The sequence below is a fragment of the Nannospalax galili genome, unplaced genomic scaffold, assembly GCF_000622305.1.
Source record: "Nannospalax galili isolate Female #2095 unplaced genomic scaffold, S.galili_v1.0 scaffold1400, whole genome shotgun sequence".
Classification (NCBI taxonomy): Eukaryota; Metazoa; Chordata; class Mammalia; order Rodentia; family Spalacidae; genus Nannospalax; species Nannospalax galili.
In genome coordinates, this window is record NW_008345995.1 from 643,152 (window position 1) to 660,822 (window position 17,671).

Consider the following 17,671-nt stretch of genomic DNA (forward strand, 5'->3'; position numbering starts at 1 on the left):
TGCGGGCGGGCGGCGTGAGGAGAGGCGGCGGAGTGCGGACCCGCCAGGAACCGAGGGCGCCGGGCCGCCCCCTGCCCAGTCCTCGCAGGCCGCCAGGCCCCCTCCAGCCGGGGCCGTGGAGCACCGGGGCAAAGGCCGGGGCCCCCCCATGAAGGAGCGCGACGCGGCCCCGGCCGAGCGGGGCAAGCCGGCCACCTACACCGGGGACAAGAAGGCGAAGATGGCGGCCAAGACCAACAAGAAGTGGGTCCGGCTCGCCACCGTGTTCGCCTACGTGCTCTCCGTGTCGCTGGCCGCCATCGTGCTCGCGGTCTACTACAGCCTTATCTGGCAGCCGGTGGGCGCCGGGACCTCGGGGGGAGCTGCCGGCCCGCCTCCCGGCGGCTCCAACGCCACCGGCCCGTCCGGGACTTCGGGGGCGGCTGCGGGGCCCAACAGCACCAGGTCGTCCCGCCGTGAGGCGCCGCGCGACGCGCCCCCGCTGCAGGCGGCGCGGCCCGAGCCCCCGGAGCCCGCGGCAGACAGTCTCCTGGCCGGGCCACTCGAGCGGCCTCAGGGGCTGGACGAGGACGAAGAGGAGGCAGCAGCGCCTCGGAGTCGTTGAACCTCTCCGCGCGCGGGGAGGTCGGGAACCATCCTCCCCAAGCCCAGAGGCAGGACTTTGCTGCAGGACGGGCTCCGGAGCCCACGGGATCCCTGCGCAAGTGAACGCCCCCCAACTCTCCTGCGATCGCCAGCTCGCCCCGGTAGCCGGGAACGCACCACCGGATCTTCAGCCAAGGGACCACGATTCGCCGGGGACTCGGGGTTTGATCTTCCCACACCGTGCTGCGCCAGGGCCCTGAGCCATAAGGGGAATGGGGGAGGGTGGGGAGAACCGAGCACCCAACCCTTCCGATAGCTCGGGTGAATCCTACATGCAGGGGGTGACTTGGGCTAACCTCCCCCAAGACTCAGGGGAAGGAGGGAGCTGTGTAGGGGCTCTTTTTTTAAAATAAGCTGAGGCTCTCAAAAAGAAGAGAGCACCAAAAGTAGTGGAGCTCAGGTACCTAGTTGCAGTGGCCAGACATGCATTTAATTTATAGATCCCTGTATATAGTTGTTGACATATGCACTAGAAGCTATAATCACATAGAATTCTATGTATTCTCTCACACCCTGGGTAGCTACTGAATGGTGGGGTTCAGCAAGGGCTATTTGCTGGCACCCAACTGCACTTAGCCAGAAGGGCACAAAGACATCTCCTACCCACCCCCATCATCCATTTCTCACCTGTTCCCTTCCTGTTTCAGAAAGATAAGTTTATGTCGTTCTTACACAAGAATGTAATCATTTTTAGACTGCTGACATGACAGTGGAAAACATTAGATGTAGAAACCCTCTAGTGAGGGTGGGGAATGTGCTGATCCCCCTCCTGCTCCCATCCTAGTGCTCTCACCAAAGTGGCTTCCTATTGCAGCCCTGTGTATCTGGATACAGGCCAGGGGCAATGGAAGAGAAAGTGATGCTGCTGTGTTTTGATCCTTGGATGTCCCCACAGAATTCCTTTAAGGAAGAGCAAGCCTTTAATTGGCAAGTGTTTTCCCTCAGCCCCCTGCCCCCCACATTTGGTTCTAGATCTTGTCATGTCTTTATTTCCTGCTCTTCAAGATCTTGCCTTACTCACCTGTGTGTTTCTTTTCCAAGCCTGAAACAAGACAGCAGCTTGCCATTGGGACAAAATCTGTTGTGAAACCAGAGCTTTGATGATGTCCTCTGGTTTTGAATTAACACTACAGGATCAGAAAGACCGGAAGCTTCGAGCTCAGGATTGTGCTTAGATAGCCAGTGAAGAGACCAGCCAGGGAAGATTGAACTGGCTTGTCTATCACTACTGATAAGCAGTATCACTACTGATAAGCTTCCACTTAAATTCAGCCAACAGTTTTCTAGAGGTGATGACAAACATCAAGGGAAATGATACATGTATAGCTCTGAGGTAGTAAGAATTTTACTTCCTTGATTTGGATTCCATTTTCTCCTGCCACTTGCTTTTAGGCAATTGAATGTGAATAGTGACAAGAGATCAAACCCCTTAGTGTTTCCTTTTTGGGAAATTAAGTGCTTAAAAAAACAAAACAGGAAACTTGCCCACCTGAGTCCTGAAACTCTCCAGTTTTCTGGTCTACCTTGGTGTAGCTCTGATTCAAGTTTACAGGACAACTGTCTTGATTTAAGCCATGTTGTGTCCTGGGCAAGAAAAAAGCAACTAAGCTGTCAGCCTCCCTTCAGGCGGATAACACCCCAAGGTGTCTGGGCTTGGCGATTTCTTCACAGCTGACTAGGACTTCAGTCATTAGGAGGCCCACGGGGACTTTTTAAATTTTTGGTGAGAGACTGGGAGAAGAAACATAAAATACCACTTTATAACTTCAATAATAGCCTGTAATTTATATTTATGGTGTGAATTTTTAGTCCTATATTTTAATAATTTGTAAATTGATCTCTTATTACAAGAATTCTTTGGACTCGTGGAAGAAAGTCTGGGAGTCCAGTCCTCCATCCCCTTCTCGACCCTGCTTTCTGGACTGTTTAAATCTACTTTGGGATGAATCAAAAGAGTTCCGCAAGGCCACTTGTGGTCCACCTGGCCTCCTAACTCTCTAAAGCCTTCACTGGAATTGGGACATTCTCTCCAGCCCTAGCAGTGATCATGACCAGAGACATTATTTATAATTCAGCCATTCAAGATATACCTGTACTTTAAAAGTCCTGTATATTTTTTAAAAGTTTTATTTTTCAGGTGAACAAAAATACATTCTAAGAACTCTGCCTAAGCCTGTATAAGTTGATTATTCCTCTTACTGACTTCATGGAGAAGGAGCAGAGGTGGTCTGAGATGCTGTTGGATGGGTGGTGATAAATAGGTTTAGGAGGAAAAAGCAATTGCCTTGGGGTCGTCAGTGTCTGATGGCTCAACTGAACAGATAGTGAGGGGTGGCAGGATCCATCTTAGTCTACAAGCCATTGTGGGGAGCCATTGTGGGGGTCAGAAGAACAGCAATACACCAGCTCAGCCAGCCTTTACCAACCTAAAAAAGCTGGGGGAATTGTTCTACCCTGTGGGACTCTTAAGCAGATAAAGGACTAGTAATTGTGAATCTTAAGTTTGAATTACAAACCTTTAGCTGAGGATAGGGAAAGGTGCCCCATTCACATTCTCACCTTTAAACTACTGGCCTCTAGATAACTAAGGAAGTCTTAACAGTGGGGAAGACAAATCCATGCATTTGTACTAACTGATCAGAGCTCTGTCTACCCTGGAACCAAGCTGCTGAGAGGTGTAGGTTGCTTCAAAGGTGAGGTTTCTTTCCTCCCCTTAAAGCAAACAAAAAAGACATGTGGGTGAAAAGCACAAATATAAGGGATTAGTTATGCTGCAGAATACCTGGTAAGCAATTGAGCTCAGCTCATTATCAGACAATAGTGCCCAGTATAAATCTGGAGTGCGAAGCCAGCGTTGGTGGGGCCCCCCATGGTCTGCACTTCGACAGAGCAGTTGGGGGGTAGCCACTGTGCTTTTACATCACCTTGTAGACTGCAGGGAGGCATGGAAAAAGGCCCGCCCTTCCTTTATTTTCCTCTTCAGCCTACACAATCGCCTTCTGTGAGAGGGCTTGGTAAGGCAGAGTAGGAGAGTGAGTTTTCTGGCTCTTTGACTCCACCCCTCCTTTCTGCAGATGGGAATGTGTGGCTTCACAGCTGCACACAGCTTCCCACATTGGTCACAGACAGTAATAGGTACAGTGAGTGCCTAGTGGTTGATTAGAACAGGGCCCAGTTGGCTGGGAATGGTGGTCAGCAGAGCTTTCTTTGGAGATAATAGGAAGGAGCTGCAACATTGTCCAAGTTTTTAAGCCAGGAAAACCTGTACAAAAGGGGTTAGTTACTTTTCTTCAGCTCCTCTGCCTTGGGACAGTTTCTAGGTGTTTGCTTTTACTGAGAGTTACCATGTGTGTTTATTCCCTGGCAGCCTGAATTTGAAGAAAAAGACTCCTCTTGGGAATGTGAAGTTTTCAAAGGTATGGAACCCTTGAGATAGGTTTGTAAGGGTGTCTTCTCTTTCCTCCCTGGGTGCTCTGGTGCAAAGAAGTGTTTTCCTGACGTTTTAAGCAGAAGTATTTCTTGTGTAGGAGCTCTGTCTCTCTACATGGTATGAGATCACAATTTGGAGATGGTTTCTGTCTACCTTGTTTTTCAGTTTTCACTGGGGAATTCTAAGCTAGTGTGTTCTGTTGTCAAGTATTTATATCCTGTTTTGAAATGCTGAACACAGAGCATCTACTTGTTCCTACATACTGCTTTAAGGAGAGCCAAAAGGTCAGGTCCCTTGCTTTAGGGCTACCACAGCTATTTAAAAGAGTAATAATTGTCCTCCCTTTCCTGTCTACAGAAAATGGAGGTATTTCTGGAATAGCAATTCAGTAACAAAAGGGCCACAGCTGTACTTCTGTTTAATTAGCCTCCCTCTGGGGAGAAAAGGACTACAGTAGCTTTTGCTCATGACCAGTGCTGAGTGCCTGGCACTCAGTCCGTTGATCATCTGAGTAGTCATCAAGCTAGATGGGATTGGCCTGTCACTGAAGTGCCCCTGTTGTGGTCCACTCATGTACCTATGTCCACAGCCCATAATTGGTTCAAACCATAGCTGCAATGACCTCGCTGAACTCAAGTTTTTTTATTTTCATGTTAAGGGACCCTAGCTTGGACTTCCTTCTCTTTCCAGGTACCAGAAGTCCATAGCTATGTTCTAGGTGGTGTGCTTAATGAATGCAGCATAAGCTGTGCAGTCCGTCCATTCATAGTATCCTCTGCCCCAGCCCAAATGTTAAACCACAAAAATAGCTACTTGGTTGACAGTTTTTTGGTCACATCTGTTTCACTCACAGACACAGCCTGTGGTTTTCTGCTGCAGAAAGCCTATATTACACTTTTTGTTCCCTCTAATAGCTCATTAAAAAAAACAAACAAAACCTCTCTTTGCTACACACAGACTCTATCAGGCTGTCCATCCTCACTCCAAAACAAACCTGGTTCCCATCTCCTTTACATGTGAGTCACCTGGTCAGTCAGGAGCATTCTCACTAAGTCAGTTTCCCTGTACCCTATTCAGGTTCTAGAAGCCTTGGTTAAGCTACTAGGAAGGGACTAGAAAATTACCACATATTTCTTGGCCTTGATAGTCATGCTCTGTGGCTAAACTGCCCCATTTTCCTAATTTCAGAGATAATTTTTCCACCAGCAGTTAAGATTCTGCTTAATATCCTTAGGAATATTCCATAAACCATTACCATTAATTCAGTAACTATTGAGTGCTACAGTCCCAAGTGAGTTTCAAAAATCTCAAAACAATCTTGTTCAAAAACAAGCAATTGTGTTCATCAGAAACGATTTCCTTTTAAATATACCTACCTCTGCTTCCTCATGCTCATAGTCATTAGTTAAGGCCGCTTCCTACCTGTGTCCTGGAGGCTACCTGTCCCCCTCAGCTGCCTGCTGGGTAGTATCAAGTTGCAGAAGCTCATCTCCGAGCCATAAGCTGCTCGTGCCATTACTAGGACCTGGGTATGGAGGCAGTGTGTTCTCAGAAGGGAACCCTGAACTGGAAGTTAGGGAACAAGGGAACTCAGCAGTAGCATTGCTAAGGCCTTGACCTCCTTTTCTGCAAACCAAACAGCATGTCATGAGAGCAAATGGAGGAAATAGATGTGAAAGGGCTTTAAGACCTTGGGAATAAAAGTACAGCATATACACATGAAGTAATGTATTTTCAAGAGAATGTCTGTCCTTTTGGAGGAGTGCATGGAACGAGCACATGGAAAGAAATGTGAAGGCTAGTAAACATGAAATGTATAGCTAGTAAACATGACATTAGCTCCCATATCAGCAGTGTCAGCATCACCTGGGAATTTGGTAGAACTGTGATATCTTAGACCCCATTCCAGACTCACTGAAGAGTAACTCAAGAAATGGAGGCCAGCCTTCTGTCTTCTCTGGACTTCTAGGTGATTCTGATACACACTGAAGTTGGAGGACCACTGGTCCAGCATTTCTCCCTGGTTTTGTAACAGGATTAGGCTCTTTCTGTTTTGACAGCTGGTTAGCAAGGTGACTGTTGGCTCTTTTGCTTCCTTGAAGACAGCTGGGGGAAGAGGAAACACTGGCTCCAGTTTGTAAGAAAAAGGCAAAAGCCTACATTGTCCATTATTTTTGACAGTTGCAGGAGAAGGTGCCCTGGAGAGCTTGTTAAGAAGAAGGCAGGCTGAGAGTCCCCTCCCTCTGCCTCAAAGGTGCTGATGTGTCTGCCTCACCTCCTGCCCTGGGGCCTGCTGCTTCTCCAGCCAGTCCTTAAAAGGAGCAGTGGGTGCCACACTTGTTCTCTCTGGTGCCAGGTCTGCATTATTTCACCTCCCTGGCGTCAAGTGGATGCTTAATGAGAGTTCTGACGTAGGCCCAGCAGACTTGAGAGAAAGCAGTCTCGGTCTGGGCTTTCTGCTGGCTCCTCTCCTTACCTTCCCCAGCCTGAGTTCTGCTGTCAGCCCTTCCCCAGTAGCCCAGATAACCCTAACTTGAAAGGAAATGCTGGTGGGTGTCTGTACACTGATAAATGACACGAGGCACATTGTGTCTTTAGTTTTTTCTACTCTCTTGATAACCCCCTGCCCAATTTCTACTCTCTTGATAGCCCCCTGCCCCCCCAAAAGAAGATAAGATCATATGGAAAATTTGCCGTTTCCTTGGTGTTTTTCGGGACTAGTACAATCTTTTCTGGTTATTCTTGTTCCTGAGGGCAGGGTCAGACCTTCCAAATTTGTGCCTTGTTAAACAGCTGAGGTTGGCCAAAAGGAAATACAGTCGTGTTGCTCCTTTGGGTGGCAAAACTTAACTATGGGAGTTTCACAGAGGAAACTCCATAGGGGGTTGCCTTCTGAGGAAAATATTAAAGAAACAAAAATGTGGTGTGAATTTGTGAGATTGTTTCTGTTTTAAACAGAAGAGGAAGCTCTTGAGCTTGCAAGCTACCTGCAGAGTTCAGGGGAAAAAATGATGGAGCCAGTGGGTGAAGACAAAGGGTATTCCTTGGAAAAACAAAAGCAGTCCATTAGACACCCCCTCTAGGGAAGTAAAGAAGCTGTCTGTCCTAGAGGGCCGAACAAATGGTACAACCCATCCCTCCTTTCCCTCAGACAGTACTGAGCCCCAGTAAGAAAAAAGTCAAGGAAATGATAAAAAACAAACCAGACACAGACATCTTACCAATTAGTCATTCCATTTATTCAACATAGTCTCTGTGCTCCAGGCTACTGTTCCTAGAGTCTACTACCTGTGGGTATATTTTGCACACTCTAGTTTTCTCAACAACACCCTTCAGGGTGGGTACTGCTGGCCTCATTTTGTAGATAAGGAAACTGGCTTATAGAGGTTAAAGTTGACCAAGGTGGGAGGGAGGCCCAGGGTTCAGATTTAGTCTATCAGACTTCGAGGTGTGTTCTTGTTCTACTCTACTGTGCTGCCTGTGATCAAAACACATTCTTTCTTATGCTCTGATCCCCATTTCCCTTCTGCCAAGGTGAGATGACCCAGGGTGGAGAGGCCTCTACTCCTTCTGCCATCCTTGTTTCAAGGCCTTTGGTACCTGTCTTCTCCCTGCCAGTTCCTTCCTCTCCTGGGTACCTTCCTTGCTCAGCTCCTCCAACCCTACACCTGGCTCCTCAGAACTGTGTTCAATGAGGACTGCCACTTTTGAAGAGTAGTCCTGGCTAGCCAGTAGAGAGAAGGGCTTCCTTAAGGAAAGCTCTCAGCCAGGTCTTCCATAAAAGTCAGGTACAACCAGCTCTTCCTAGCTGAGGTTTGTAGAGGAATGCCTGACTTTGACTTCAAATTTCTCCTTCTCCATAGCTGGCTCCATAATAGAACAGGGTGACCACAACCTGGACAGATAGCTAGGAGGTGTCACCATAGCTGTGGGCTTCCCTTATCTCAGAGAAAAGCTCTCCTTTCTCAGGAAAAACTTGGTGGTGTTTGCCGACACTGCAGTCTTCTGCAATGAAGATGTCCTGTGCTGGTCTCCAGTCTTTCCAACCCTCTAGAGTAGTATCCTTCCCCCTAACAGTCTTCTGGCTGCTGCCCATGAAGATAAGCTCCCCCGTCCTCCTCTCAGCCCTCCTGGTAAGCTCTTTCTTCTGCTTAGGACTCTTTAGGGCTGAACCAGAACTCTTCCCAATTTCTACATCCTCAACCTGAGGTCAAACATGCCTTGGCCTATGTTGTTTAATGAAGGCACATTATACAGTTGGCAGCATCAGGGATTGGAAGGCAAGTTGTGAATCTTCTTCTTTTCCTCTGTCTTTTCCTCTCCCTCTTCTCCCTCTCCCTCTTCATCCATCTCTTGATGTCCTGGGAATTGGACCCAGGGTGTTCATGCATGCTGAGAATGGACTCTACAACTGGGCTCCATCCCACCCAAGAATTCAAATCAAGATCATATTTGACAGGACAGACATGATGGCACATGCCTTTAGTTACAACACGCAGGAGGCAGAGGCAGGCAGATCTCTGAGTTTGAGACCAGCCTGGTCTACATAGCGAGTTCCAGGCCAGCTGGGGCCACAGGGAGACCCTATCTAAAACAAACAAAAAAAGTCACCAAAGCAAAACCCAAAACAAAACAAAAGATCACATCTGAATTCAAGGGCTCTGCCTGTACCTGCTGTACTCCAGTCCCTTCTTTTGGGAGTCATGGGCTCCAGAGTCTTTGCGACACTCCAAAGTCATATACTTAAGACTGAAAGGCAAGAGGAAAAACTTGAACTTGGAGGATTCACTCTGACCCAGGCACGTTCCACATGTATAGGAATATTTCTATGCCTTTCTAAACTTCCTCTCACCACTCTGACCTCTTCCACCCCCTTTACCCTGCCACATCCCTGGCCAGCTTCCTCTGGGTGCTCCACTATCTGCTACCTGAAGAATCTTCTCCAGAGCCTCTAAGTCCAAGAAGCCCCTTCCACCGGCCCCTGCACAGCCTGCAACTTGCCCTTAGAATCTAGATTCTGCCCTCACCTGAACCCTTCACACACTTGAGTCTAGACCTCAACTCTTCAAAAGGTACAATCTAGGAAGCAGCATACCAGGCCTGCAAACTCTCAGGTCTTTCCCATATCCACTGAGTTCAATCTGCACCACTCATCACAGGGAAACACCAGAGGAGTTCTCTAAACAACCTGATCTGCTGAAGTCACTCCTGCCTCAGTAGAGGGAGTACGGTAGAGTCAAGAGCCAGTGAGGAAAGCCTAGCTGGAAACTCACGTTTCAGGCCTTTCTTGAAAGGATAGAGATGACCTGGACCTCTACCAGAGCCTCAGAGAATGGTGTGAAGCCCATTACTCTTGTAAAGAGAAGGGGAGCATGGGGCTGCGTGGTGCATTCCAGACACCTGGGCCTGGGAGCAGAGGGTATGTGTCATATCAAAAGAGAGGAGCAGAGGTAGGGTGGGTCTCTTGGGGCTCCTAACCTCTTCATGCCCAGGGCCACCAGGCACCTACAGATGAGAACAGCTCTTGCTGTTCAGCCTTGAGCTGCCGGATGACTTGAGTTTCTTCCCTTCCTCCTGCTGGCAGAGTCACCCTCGCCCACTGGCTGGATTACTGGGAGAGGGTGCTCAGGAAATGTTTGTTGTATTGAAAGGAAGCCACAGCTTGTGCAGAGTCTGGATAATTCACCAGACGTGGGCCTCATGGGAGGGGCCGGAATGGAGATTGAGTTGGAAAGACAAGTCCTAATGTCGTACTTAGCTGGAGTCGCTATTCTGTCTCTGAGTGCTTGCTTTTGCATGGCTTTGGTGAGAGAGGTGGGGAAGAAGGAAAGGGCAGGTTATGATCCTGGGCTGCAGGGTCCATTCAGAGTGCCTATGATTCTTGACCTGGGGTCAAGGAGCGGCGGGGACTCAGAACCTGCTAGAAAGCTCTTTCACTCTCCTATGGGAATAGGGTGAGCCCACCCCAGTTTAGTTAGGAGACCTTCCAGGTGTCTCCTTTACCCAGGAAGGCCTGAGTTCCACTCTTCCACTCTAATCAGTTCCTACTAGCTGAGGATCTCCTTTTCTCTGGGTCTCAGGAATATTGCTGAAACAGCCATGGTTTGGCCATCCTGGGAGACCAGGACTCTGAGTCACCTGGGTGAAAGGCATGGGTATTGAGAAAGGGCTAGGGCCTGTCTGAGGAACCTGAAGGCTGTGGCTAGGGAGGGAGACCTGGTCCTGAGAGATGACAGGAACCAGGAGAGGCAGGTGGTAGGTACTACCAAATCTTGCTTGGTGGGAAAGATTTACAGTCTAGACAAGCAGTAGGCCCAGGTCAGGAATACCAGTCTCTAACACAGGTCACCAGGGTCCTTGCCTACACATAAAACCTGCATGTACACAGGGATGTGCATAGGAGACACAGGGAAGGGTATAGTTCCTTGCCGTCACATGGTGGCTCTGCTGAAGTTTGCCACACTGCTCAACTAGATAGGCACAAGCCACCAGCAGGCAGACTCCCACCACACAGACTCTTAACTGAGTTCTTCCCTCTTGTCCCCAGCCTGGCTCCTCAACTCCCATGAGCTTTGTTTAGCATCTTCCTGCAGGCCCAGGACCTCCTGTCCTGCTCCTTACACCTGTGCCCCTTGCCCTTTGGCCAGTTCCTCTGAGAGGCCTGCTTCTTGGGGCCAGGCTCTGCTGGGCCCCAAACTTGCCAGGCCTGTCTTCTTTGGGCTCTGAGACCCTACTTTCTCTCTGTGGACCAGCGTAAGTCTGGTCATTCCACTCCCGAGACTGCTGCTCAGAACCATCTGGCCAGATTACTGGACTTTCCTGGGCCCTAGAACATGGACTAGGTATACATGTGCTTTCTCCAGGCCTGGGGCTGCTAGCTCCTCCTAGAGAGAGGTCAAGGGGAGCCAAGTTGAGATTTTGTGGAGCATCTAGGCCCAAACTGGCTATGGAGGTTTCGGACTCCCCTTTTAGCCCCTCTGGTGAAGCCAGGGCCAGGCTGGTTGCCGGAGTGGTCTCCTGTCTGCCTGGCTGCATCTCGTTCTGCTTCTGTGCGTGCTTTTCCTCTGCACTGGGAGTCCCCATGGTGCTCTGGCTTCCCTGAAACAGAAGCATAGTCTGGCTGGTTGGTAAATTTGAGGCACCTGTCCCCAGCCTGCTTTATCCTAAGCCCAAGTACCCACCTCCTGATTCAGCAGCTTCTCATCTTCTTTTATGTCGCACCTGAAGAGACAGCATGTGGCAGGTCCTATGCCTAACTGCACCCTACTTCAAGTAACCCCCTTCAGAGCTGGTGGCCCATGTTCCCCAGGGAGAAAGCTAAAAGCCCAGTGGTTCTCAGAGTGGGACCAGAGCCATAATGAGACTTCAGAATGCTTACTTTCCAGTCTGACCTTGATCCTCAAACCCAGCCATTTCCTCTAAACACCACTCACCTGGGCCCCATCTTGGGTCCCCAGCTGCTGTTTATGGCCAAGCCTGCTGCACCTTGAGATCTGTGGGGATTCTAGGCATGTCCCTGCATGCTCTGCCTGGGAAAGGCACACCCCCCCCCCACCCCCAAGGTAGCTGATGTAATTACTGCAGCCTCTCTGGGTGCCGGGCCCTCGGTGCCACTGCCTCTGCTGGCGGCCCTTCTCAGTTCTCATTAACCTGTAGCAGGCACCAAAGCAGCCAAGAGACTGGGGCCATGGGAACAGAACAAGGGGACCTGGGCCAGTCCTAGAAATTAGGACACCTGAGTGCCTGCCTTGATTTTTGTCTCTTACCTTCGGGCCCTGCCAGTCAACCTCTCCTTCCCCCGGGCTTTGCTGCCTATAGTGGGTGCCACCAAGGGTCTGCCAGGTTGTCCACCCTGACCTGTAAAACACAATTCACACATCAAGTAGAACAGAGAGCCATAGCAGCTGGACCTTTACCAGCTGAAAGGCCCCTGCTCTTTTTCCTCCTCCAACTCACCTTTTCCACTGGGAGATAATGGAGGGGGCTGTAGCTTCTGGTGGGACCTAGGACCTAAAGGGAAGAGAACATGGGGAGAGAGTATGGTATCCAAGGATCCGAAACAGAAATACCAGTTGTAGCACCAGGAAGCTACCAGCAGGGATTCCATTGTGGGTTTGCCTACTTCCCCCTCAAGGCCCACCCTACCACCCCCCCAAAAGCCTTGGTTGGCCTGGGGTCCTGGACTTGTTTTGTACACTCTTCAGCTAGGTGACCTAGTTAGCTTGTTGGGCCATGAGATCCATGCCATCCAGGGAAGGTCACTAGGATTTTTACCTCACAAGGACCAGTGCCTGGAAAGACCCCAGGGCAACTCCCACTGAATCCAGCCAGAGCTGAGACTCAGAGGGCAGGCAGAGAGGGCTGATAATGTAGGAGAGGAAGGAGGGAAAGGAAGGCATTTTCCCATGCTTCCTTTCATCTTTGAAAAGAAGAAATCAAGAGACAGAAAAGAGAAGGGTGGAATCCCAGGTGAGCCAGAAGGATTAAGAGTTCCAGGCTAGCCCGAGCTAAGACTGTCTCAACAAACAAACAAAACAAAACAACAACCAAGGTACAGGACGTGAGGTGGGTGTTGGCTCACCCCTTCTGCTGCCCGTGGTCAGGCCCTTGTCCCTATGCTTGCTGCAGTCCTGTTGCCTGTGAAGACAGAGGAAGGTGTCTGGTTTCTGGTGTCAGGGAGGAGAGAGGCTGTAACAGGCTTCAGCCTAACATTGCCTCCCCTGACCCTAGAACTGAAGATAGCACAAAGTCGGTGGGTCCAGAAAAGACGGGCACTCAGTAGCCACCTAGAACCCTGTGCCCAGGGTTCCCAGTCAGTTCTTCTCCCTCCAAGTAGTACCCATGATTAGCTCTACCCCAGTCCCACAAGCACGCAGCCCAGTGAGCTGCCCAGCCCTGCCACGCACATGGGTTTGGCCTTGTCCAGGTCCCATGGGCGGCTCCAGTCACCCTGTGCATCTCTGTGCCTGGCCAGACGGGCCAGGTCAATCTGCTCTCGCTCCTGCTTCCACTGTACATAGTCCCAGCCCACCTCTCGGGGCAACCCCATTGGTTGTTGGGGAGCTGGGCCTGGAACCGTGCCTGGACTCCGGGGCTCCTGAGCACCCTGCAAGGTGAAGACAGCACTGTGGGGCAGAAGTAAGAAGAGGATTGGAGTGGAGCTCTTGAGAGTCTTCTGGCCCCCTCCTCTCTCAAGGTTTCCACATCTCTGTCTGAAAATTAGGTCTGTCGCATCTCCATCATATAGTGTTTGCGTGGACTGTTTCCTTCCATCCACTTGTTAGCTGTGTGTTGGGGCCAAATAACTTAACCTACCTGTGTATCATTTCCTCATCTGGTAAATGAGGCATCTCCTGTTGCTGGAGTGTGTAGACTGGCCCAGGATGGGAGGGGCACTCAGAGATCGTGAGCAAGAACAAGGATGAGGGGCTGCTGCCACCTAGAGGTCACAGCTGGCACATAGCCAGTCCCCTCCACCCTTTTCAGCCCCTCCCATCCCTCTGACACTGTCAGGGCTAGTCAGGGTTAGGGGGCTGGATCACCTTTGGCTTAAACCCTCTTTCACTGTAAGACCCATCCAAAGTGGAGACGGGACAGAGAAGGGGAAGAGGGTAGGACTTCTCATAGGTGGTGCCTAGGTCAGGTCCCCACAAATGAGGGACCTACGTGACCCAGCTTCTCTGCCTCCTCCAGATGGAGATTGCCGATTCCTGCCACCACTCCTTGAAGACGTACCTTGCCTATTGAATCAGAGCTGATGGTCGTTTGCAGGCGGGGACTCCGGCCCCAGTCTCCTCCAGGTGATGCCTTTGCCCCTTGGTTCCTTGCTTGGGTGGTGGGCTTTTCACTTACGATCCGTTTGGCCTGGGGAAGGTGTAGATGGGATCACAGCTGAGCTAAGGGAGAGGAGGATGCCCTCCTGGGGTCTGGAGACCCCTACCAGCTTACCTTTACTTTGTTTTCCATGGTCACAGCCAGTTCCACCCGGTCCCCCATGAAGAAAGCACCCGTTGGGCCTGCAGCATCCTCATAATCCAAGAGCTCATTGGTCACTCCAGATGTAAGGGGCACCCTGGCCCAGTTCCTGCTGACCACCCGCTTCTCCTGCAGAGTGAGGGGCCTGTGTCCTCAGACCACTTGGGAAATACTGGGCAGGACCTGAATTCTGGGTACTCTGGGAAGTTTCCTAGGTTTAGGTTCTAGCCCTGGCCCTCCCAGGAATGCCAGAGATGTTTGGTCCTTTAGGAGTCCACATGCCAGTGGCATTAGGTTATCCAGGGCCCTGGGCCACCCCAGGGACACAAGATGCCACAAGGGCTTGTCATCTCTGAGCTGGGAAATCCAGAGCACAAGACAATGGGGCCTTGTCTCTTGGGGACTGTTCCTTCAGCCCTGGCTTCCCTGTACCCTGCTTCTGCTGGGTTTCAGCCCTGGCTCTGGGGGTTAAGGGTAGCCAGTATTTTAGGGCACAGGTACAGAGCTCTGGGGCTAAAAGGACTATGAAAGGCCGGACACACACCTTTAATCCCAGCATTCGGGAGGCAGAGGCAGGCAGATCTCTGTCTTGTCTCTTGGGGACTGTTCCTTCAGCCCTGGCTTCCCTGTACCCTGCTTCTGCTGGGTTTCAGCCCTGGCTCTGGGGGTTAAGGGTAGCCAGTATTTTAGGGCACAGGTACAGAGCTCTGGGGCTAAAAGGACTATGAAAGGCCGGACACACACCTTTAATCCCAGCATTCGGGAGGCAGAGGCAGGCAGATCTCTGTGAGTTCAAGGCCAGCCTGTTCTCCATAGTGAGTTCTAGGCCTGGGGCTACAGGGAAACTCTGTCTCAAAAAGACAAAAAAAAAAAAAAAAAAGACCACGAAAAGGCTTCTTTTTGATGGCCTTTCATGTGTAGCCCTTTGGGAGGATAGCAGTGGCTTGATTGTTGAGGAGTTGTTGAGGCACCCAGAAAGGCAAGTAGGAAAAAAAGGGAGAGTAATTGTATACCCGAGGCATGAACTGTGCCTCTACCCTGTCACCCTACCCTATATTCAGAATGAGGCTTACCCCAGGAACCTGGCTGATGGTGACAGTGAGGCCATTGGGTTGGAGGAGTCCTGGCATGGTCACAGCCATGCCCCCCTGTTCTGCCTGCCGACGGTCTTCCTCGATCTCCTGTGGGAGGGCCTGGGGTCAGCAAGGCCATGGCCCCCCAGGCTCACAGAGACACACACGCTGACAGGCCTATACAGAGAGACACAGATGGGACACCAGGGGGCAGAGGTACCACATCACCAGTGTCCAAGACCCTGACCATACCTCTGAGACTGTGCTCACCCCAACCCTGGGCCAGAGCCCAGAGCCATGGTCTAGAACCTTTAGAGAGAAGCTCCTGTGTAGGCAGGCATCTGAGGGCAGCCAGGGCCACCAGCTATGGGGGTCCTCTCTTCTCTAGTAGCCCACTTACCTGGTACCTGCGCAATAAGGCCTGGTTCTTCTTGCGCAGGGCAACTATCCTGCGGTCTAGCTCAGCATCCTTCTCCTCGTGCCTGTGCATTATAGACTTGGCTCTGTGAGGCACCTGTAGGAGACAGGGTACCCAAGCTTACAATTGCCCCAAGTCTCACATTCCCACCTAAGGACTAGGCCTCAGGCCTAAGCTAAAGCACACAGAAGGGAAGGGGGTTCCTTGAGAAGACGGCCTATAGAAGGCCCCAAGCCCCATTCCAATGAGGACTGTCAGCCTACCTCTCTGCCTCTTTGGGGGTTCCGGTCAGGGCCTCATACCCAGGGCTGCAGCTCCCAGCAGCAGGCTGCCCCTCCCCCTGGCTCTCCAGGGAGCTCTGCTGTGAACACAGCCTGGAATGGGAGTTAAAAATGGCTCTGGCAGCAAAACCTGCTGTGACTGGGAAGCTGCCAGGGGATTCAGGAGGTCGAGGGGAGACTGTTTGCCTCACAAACCCAGAACCACACACACAAAAAGACAGGCCACAGCTTGGTCCTGGCCTCTAAGGTGCTGGACCCTGCTCCCCAGGCCTGTGCCCAGCCCATAGAAGAGAGCCGTTCCCATAGGCTCAGCCCTCCAGGCCTGAGTTGTTGGCTTGTGCAGTGAGAGAGCAAGCAGCTCCATAACAGCCCCAGCCAGGATCCACCCTGCGTAAGCCATGTCCGCGTTGAGATCTGAGGTCCCTCCCTGTCTGTGTTTCAGCCAGTACCCTGCCCAGACCACCACCTGCCTCATCACGGCCCTCTTCCTCCCAGGCGCAGCTGTCACCAGCTGTCCCGGGAATGTGACTGTTTAGTAGTTCAGCCCCCTCCCAGCCTCAAGAAGCCCCTATCAAAGGCAAGGTGCCACTCACAGCCGAATGCATGGCGACAGCAGGCACTGAGAGAATTCCAGAACAGTCCCTAGGGGACCCAGAGCTGTAGGGAAGCTGGAGCCACCGGAGCTGGGCCTCTGTCAGCCTTTCTCTGCTCACCAGCCGGCTTTGCTGCTCAGCACAAGAGATCATGTTGTGATTACAAAAGACTGATCTGGGCTCCTAGCCAGGAACGCCTGACCGCCACCCCCACCCTTCCACTTTCAGAGGGCGAGGACTAGGGCACCGCAGCCGGCTGGTCTTGCCCAGCACCTCTCCCTGCCTTGCCTCAGCATCCCCAGGAGGCTTAGCCATTCAAGGCCTGTCTTCACCTGTGGTCCTGAGCCCCAGCAAGACTCTAGCCTGTGCTTGCCTGCAGTCTGGATAGGTGGCCAGCAGAGGCCTCTGTCTCTCCTTTAGTAGAAAAAGGTCATAGGATGCAGGTTTTGTCACCTGAGAGTCCCACCTAAGGCATGCCTCTGCTCTCCTGCTGGCTGTCCAGTTAGCATTGGTTTAAGTCCTTGGATAGGAGTGAGAAGCTCAGCTCCTCAGGCCATCACACATGACCACAGTCCTAAAATGCTGCTATTCTGTCATTTGTTCCCTGAAGTTGAACACTGTTTTCTCTGTGTTGCAAGCACAGCCACTTTGGAGGCCCAACTCTCTAGGCCTCTAGCCCCTTGGTATACTGACATGAACCTCCTCTAGGGCCCTTAGCATTGCAGCTCAGAGCAACCATCTTCCTTTGGTATCCTCTCGCAGGGCCTTTTCCTGCCTTGCCCTCCTGGGCTGACCCTTCCAGCCTCTCTGACCTCAAGGAAGGACACAGCCCTTCTCAGGAAGGCCTGTACCCAGTAGTTGTCACAGGGCTGAAGCTGGTCTCCCTGCTCAGGGGCTATCCTGCTGGCAGTTCCCCTTTGAGCCTTCTAGGGTACGAGGTTTGGGCTTTGGGGAGAATGGTGCTCTCTCTATATCAGGAGTGCCTAGGTCAGGCTCAGTCCTTAGAGTCCCTGACTTTCAGCACTTGAAATGAGGGTCACAAATTCTGACTTCTCCCATGTCCCTGACTGACTAGGCCTCAGCTCTCTTCCCTCACTACAACCTATCCCCTCTGTGTCCCTAGAGAAAGCTCTAGTGCCTTCTTTTCTCCCAGACTAACAGTCAGCCAGAGGTTTTCTCTGGCACTGCCCTCCCCTCTCTTACACTACTCTTGCTACCACCCTTAGTTCCTTTCCTGTCTAGGTCTTCACCCCTGC

At 51.4% G+C, this 17,671-nt stretch overlaps 2 protein-coding genes across 2 annotated transcripts; one reads left to right on the top strand and one right to left on the bottom strand.

Moving 5' to 3' along the window:
* Positions 1–6: 6 nt before the first annotated feature.
* On the top strand, positions 7–2,816 carry Inafm2 (InaF motif containing 2). Its single transcript, XM_008842319.3, has one exon. The coding sequence runs from the start codon at positions 149–151 to the stop codon at positions 602–604; it is 456 nt and encodes a 151-aa protein (XP_008840541.1). The 5' UTR covers positions 7–148; the 3' UTR covers positions 605–2,816.
* A 4,474-nt stretch (positions 2,817–7,290) lies between these two features.
* Ccdc9b (coiled-coil domain containing 9B) lies at positions 7,291–16,568 on the bottom strand. The gene is given in 13 exon segments (XM_008842320.3): positions 7,291–11,173; positions 11,257–11,296; positions 11,842–11,932; positions 12,032–12,085; positions 12,657–12,712; positions 12,982–13,181; positions 13,811–13,939; positions 14,024–14,179; positions 15,124–15,231; positions 15,524–15,637; positions 16,416–16,469; positions 16,471–16,530; positions 16,533–16,568. Coding segments are annotated over 13 exon segments (1,620 nt in total). The 3' UTR covers positions 7,291–10,651.
* Positions 16,569–17,671: the final 1,103 nt, after the last annotated feature.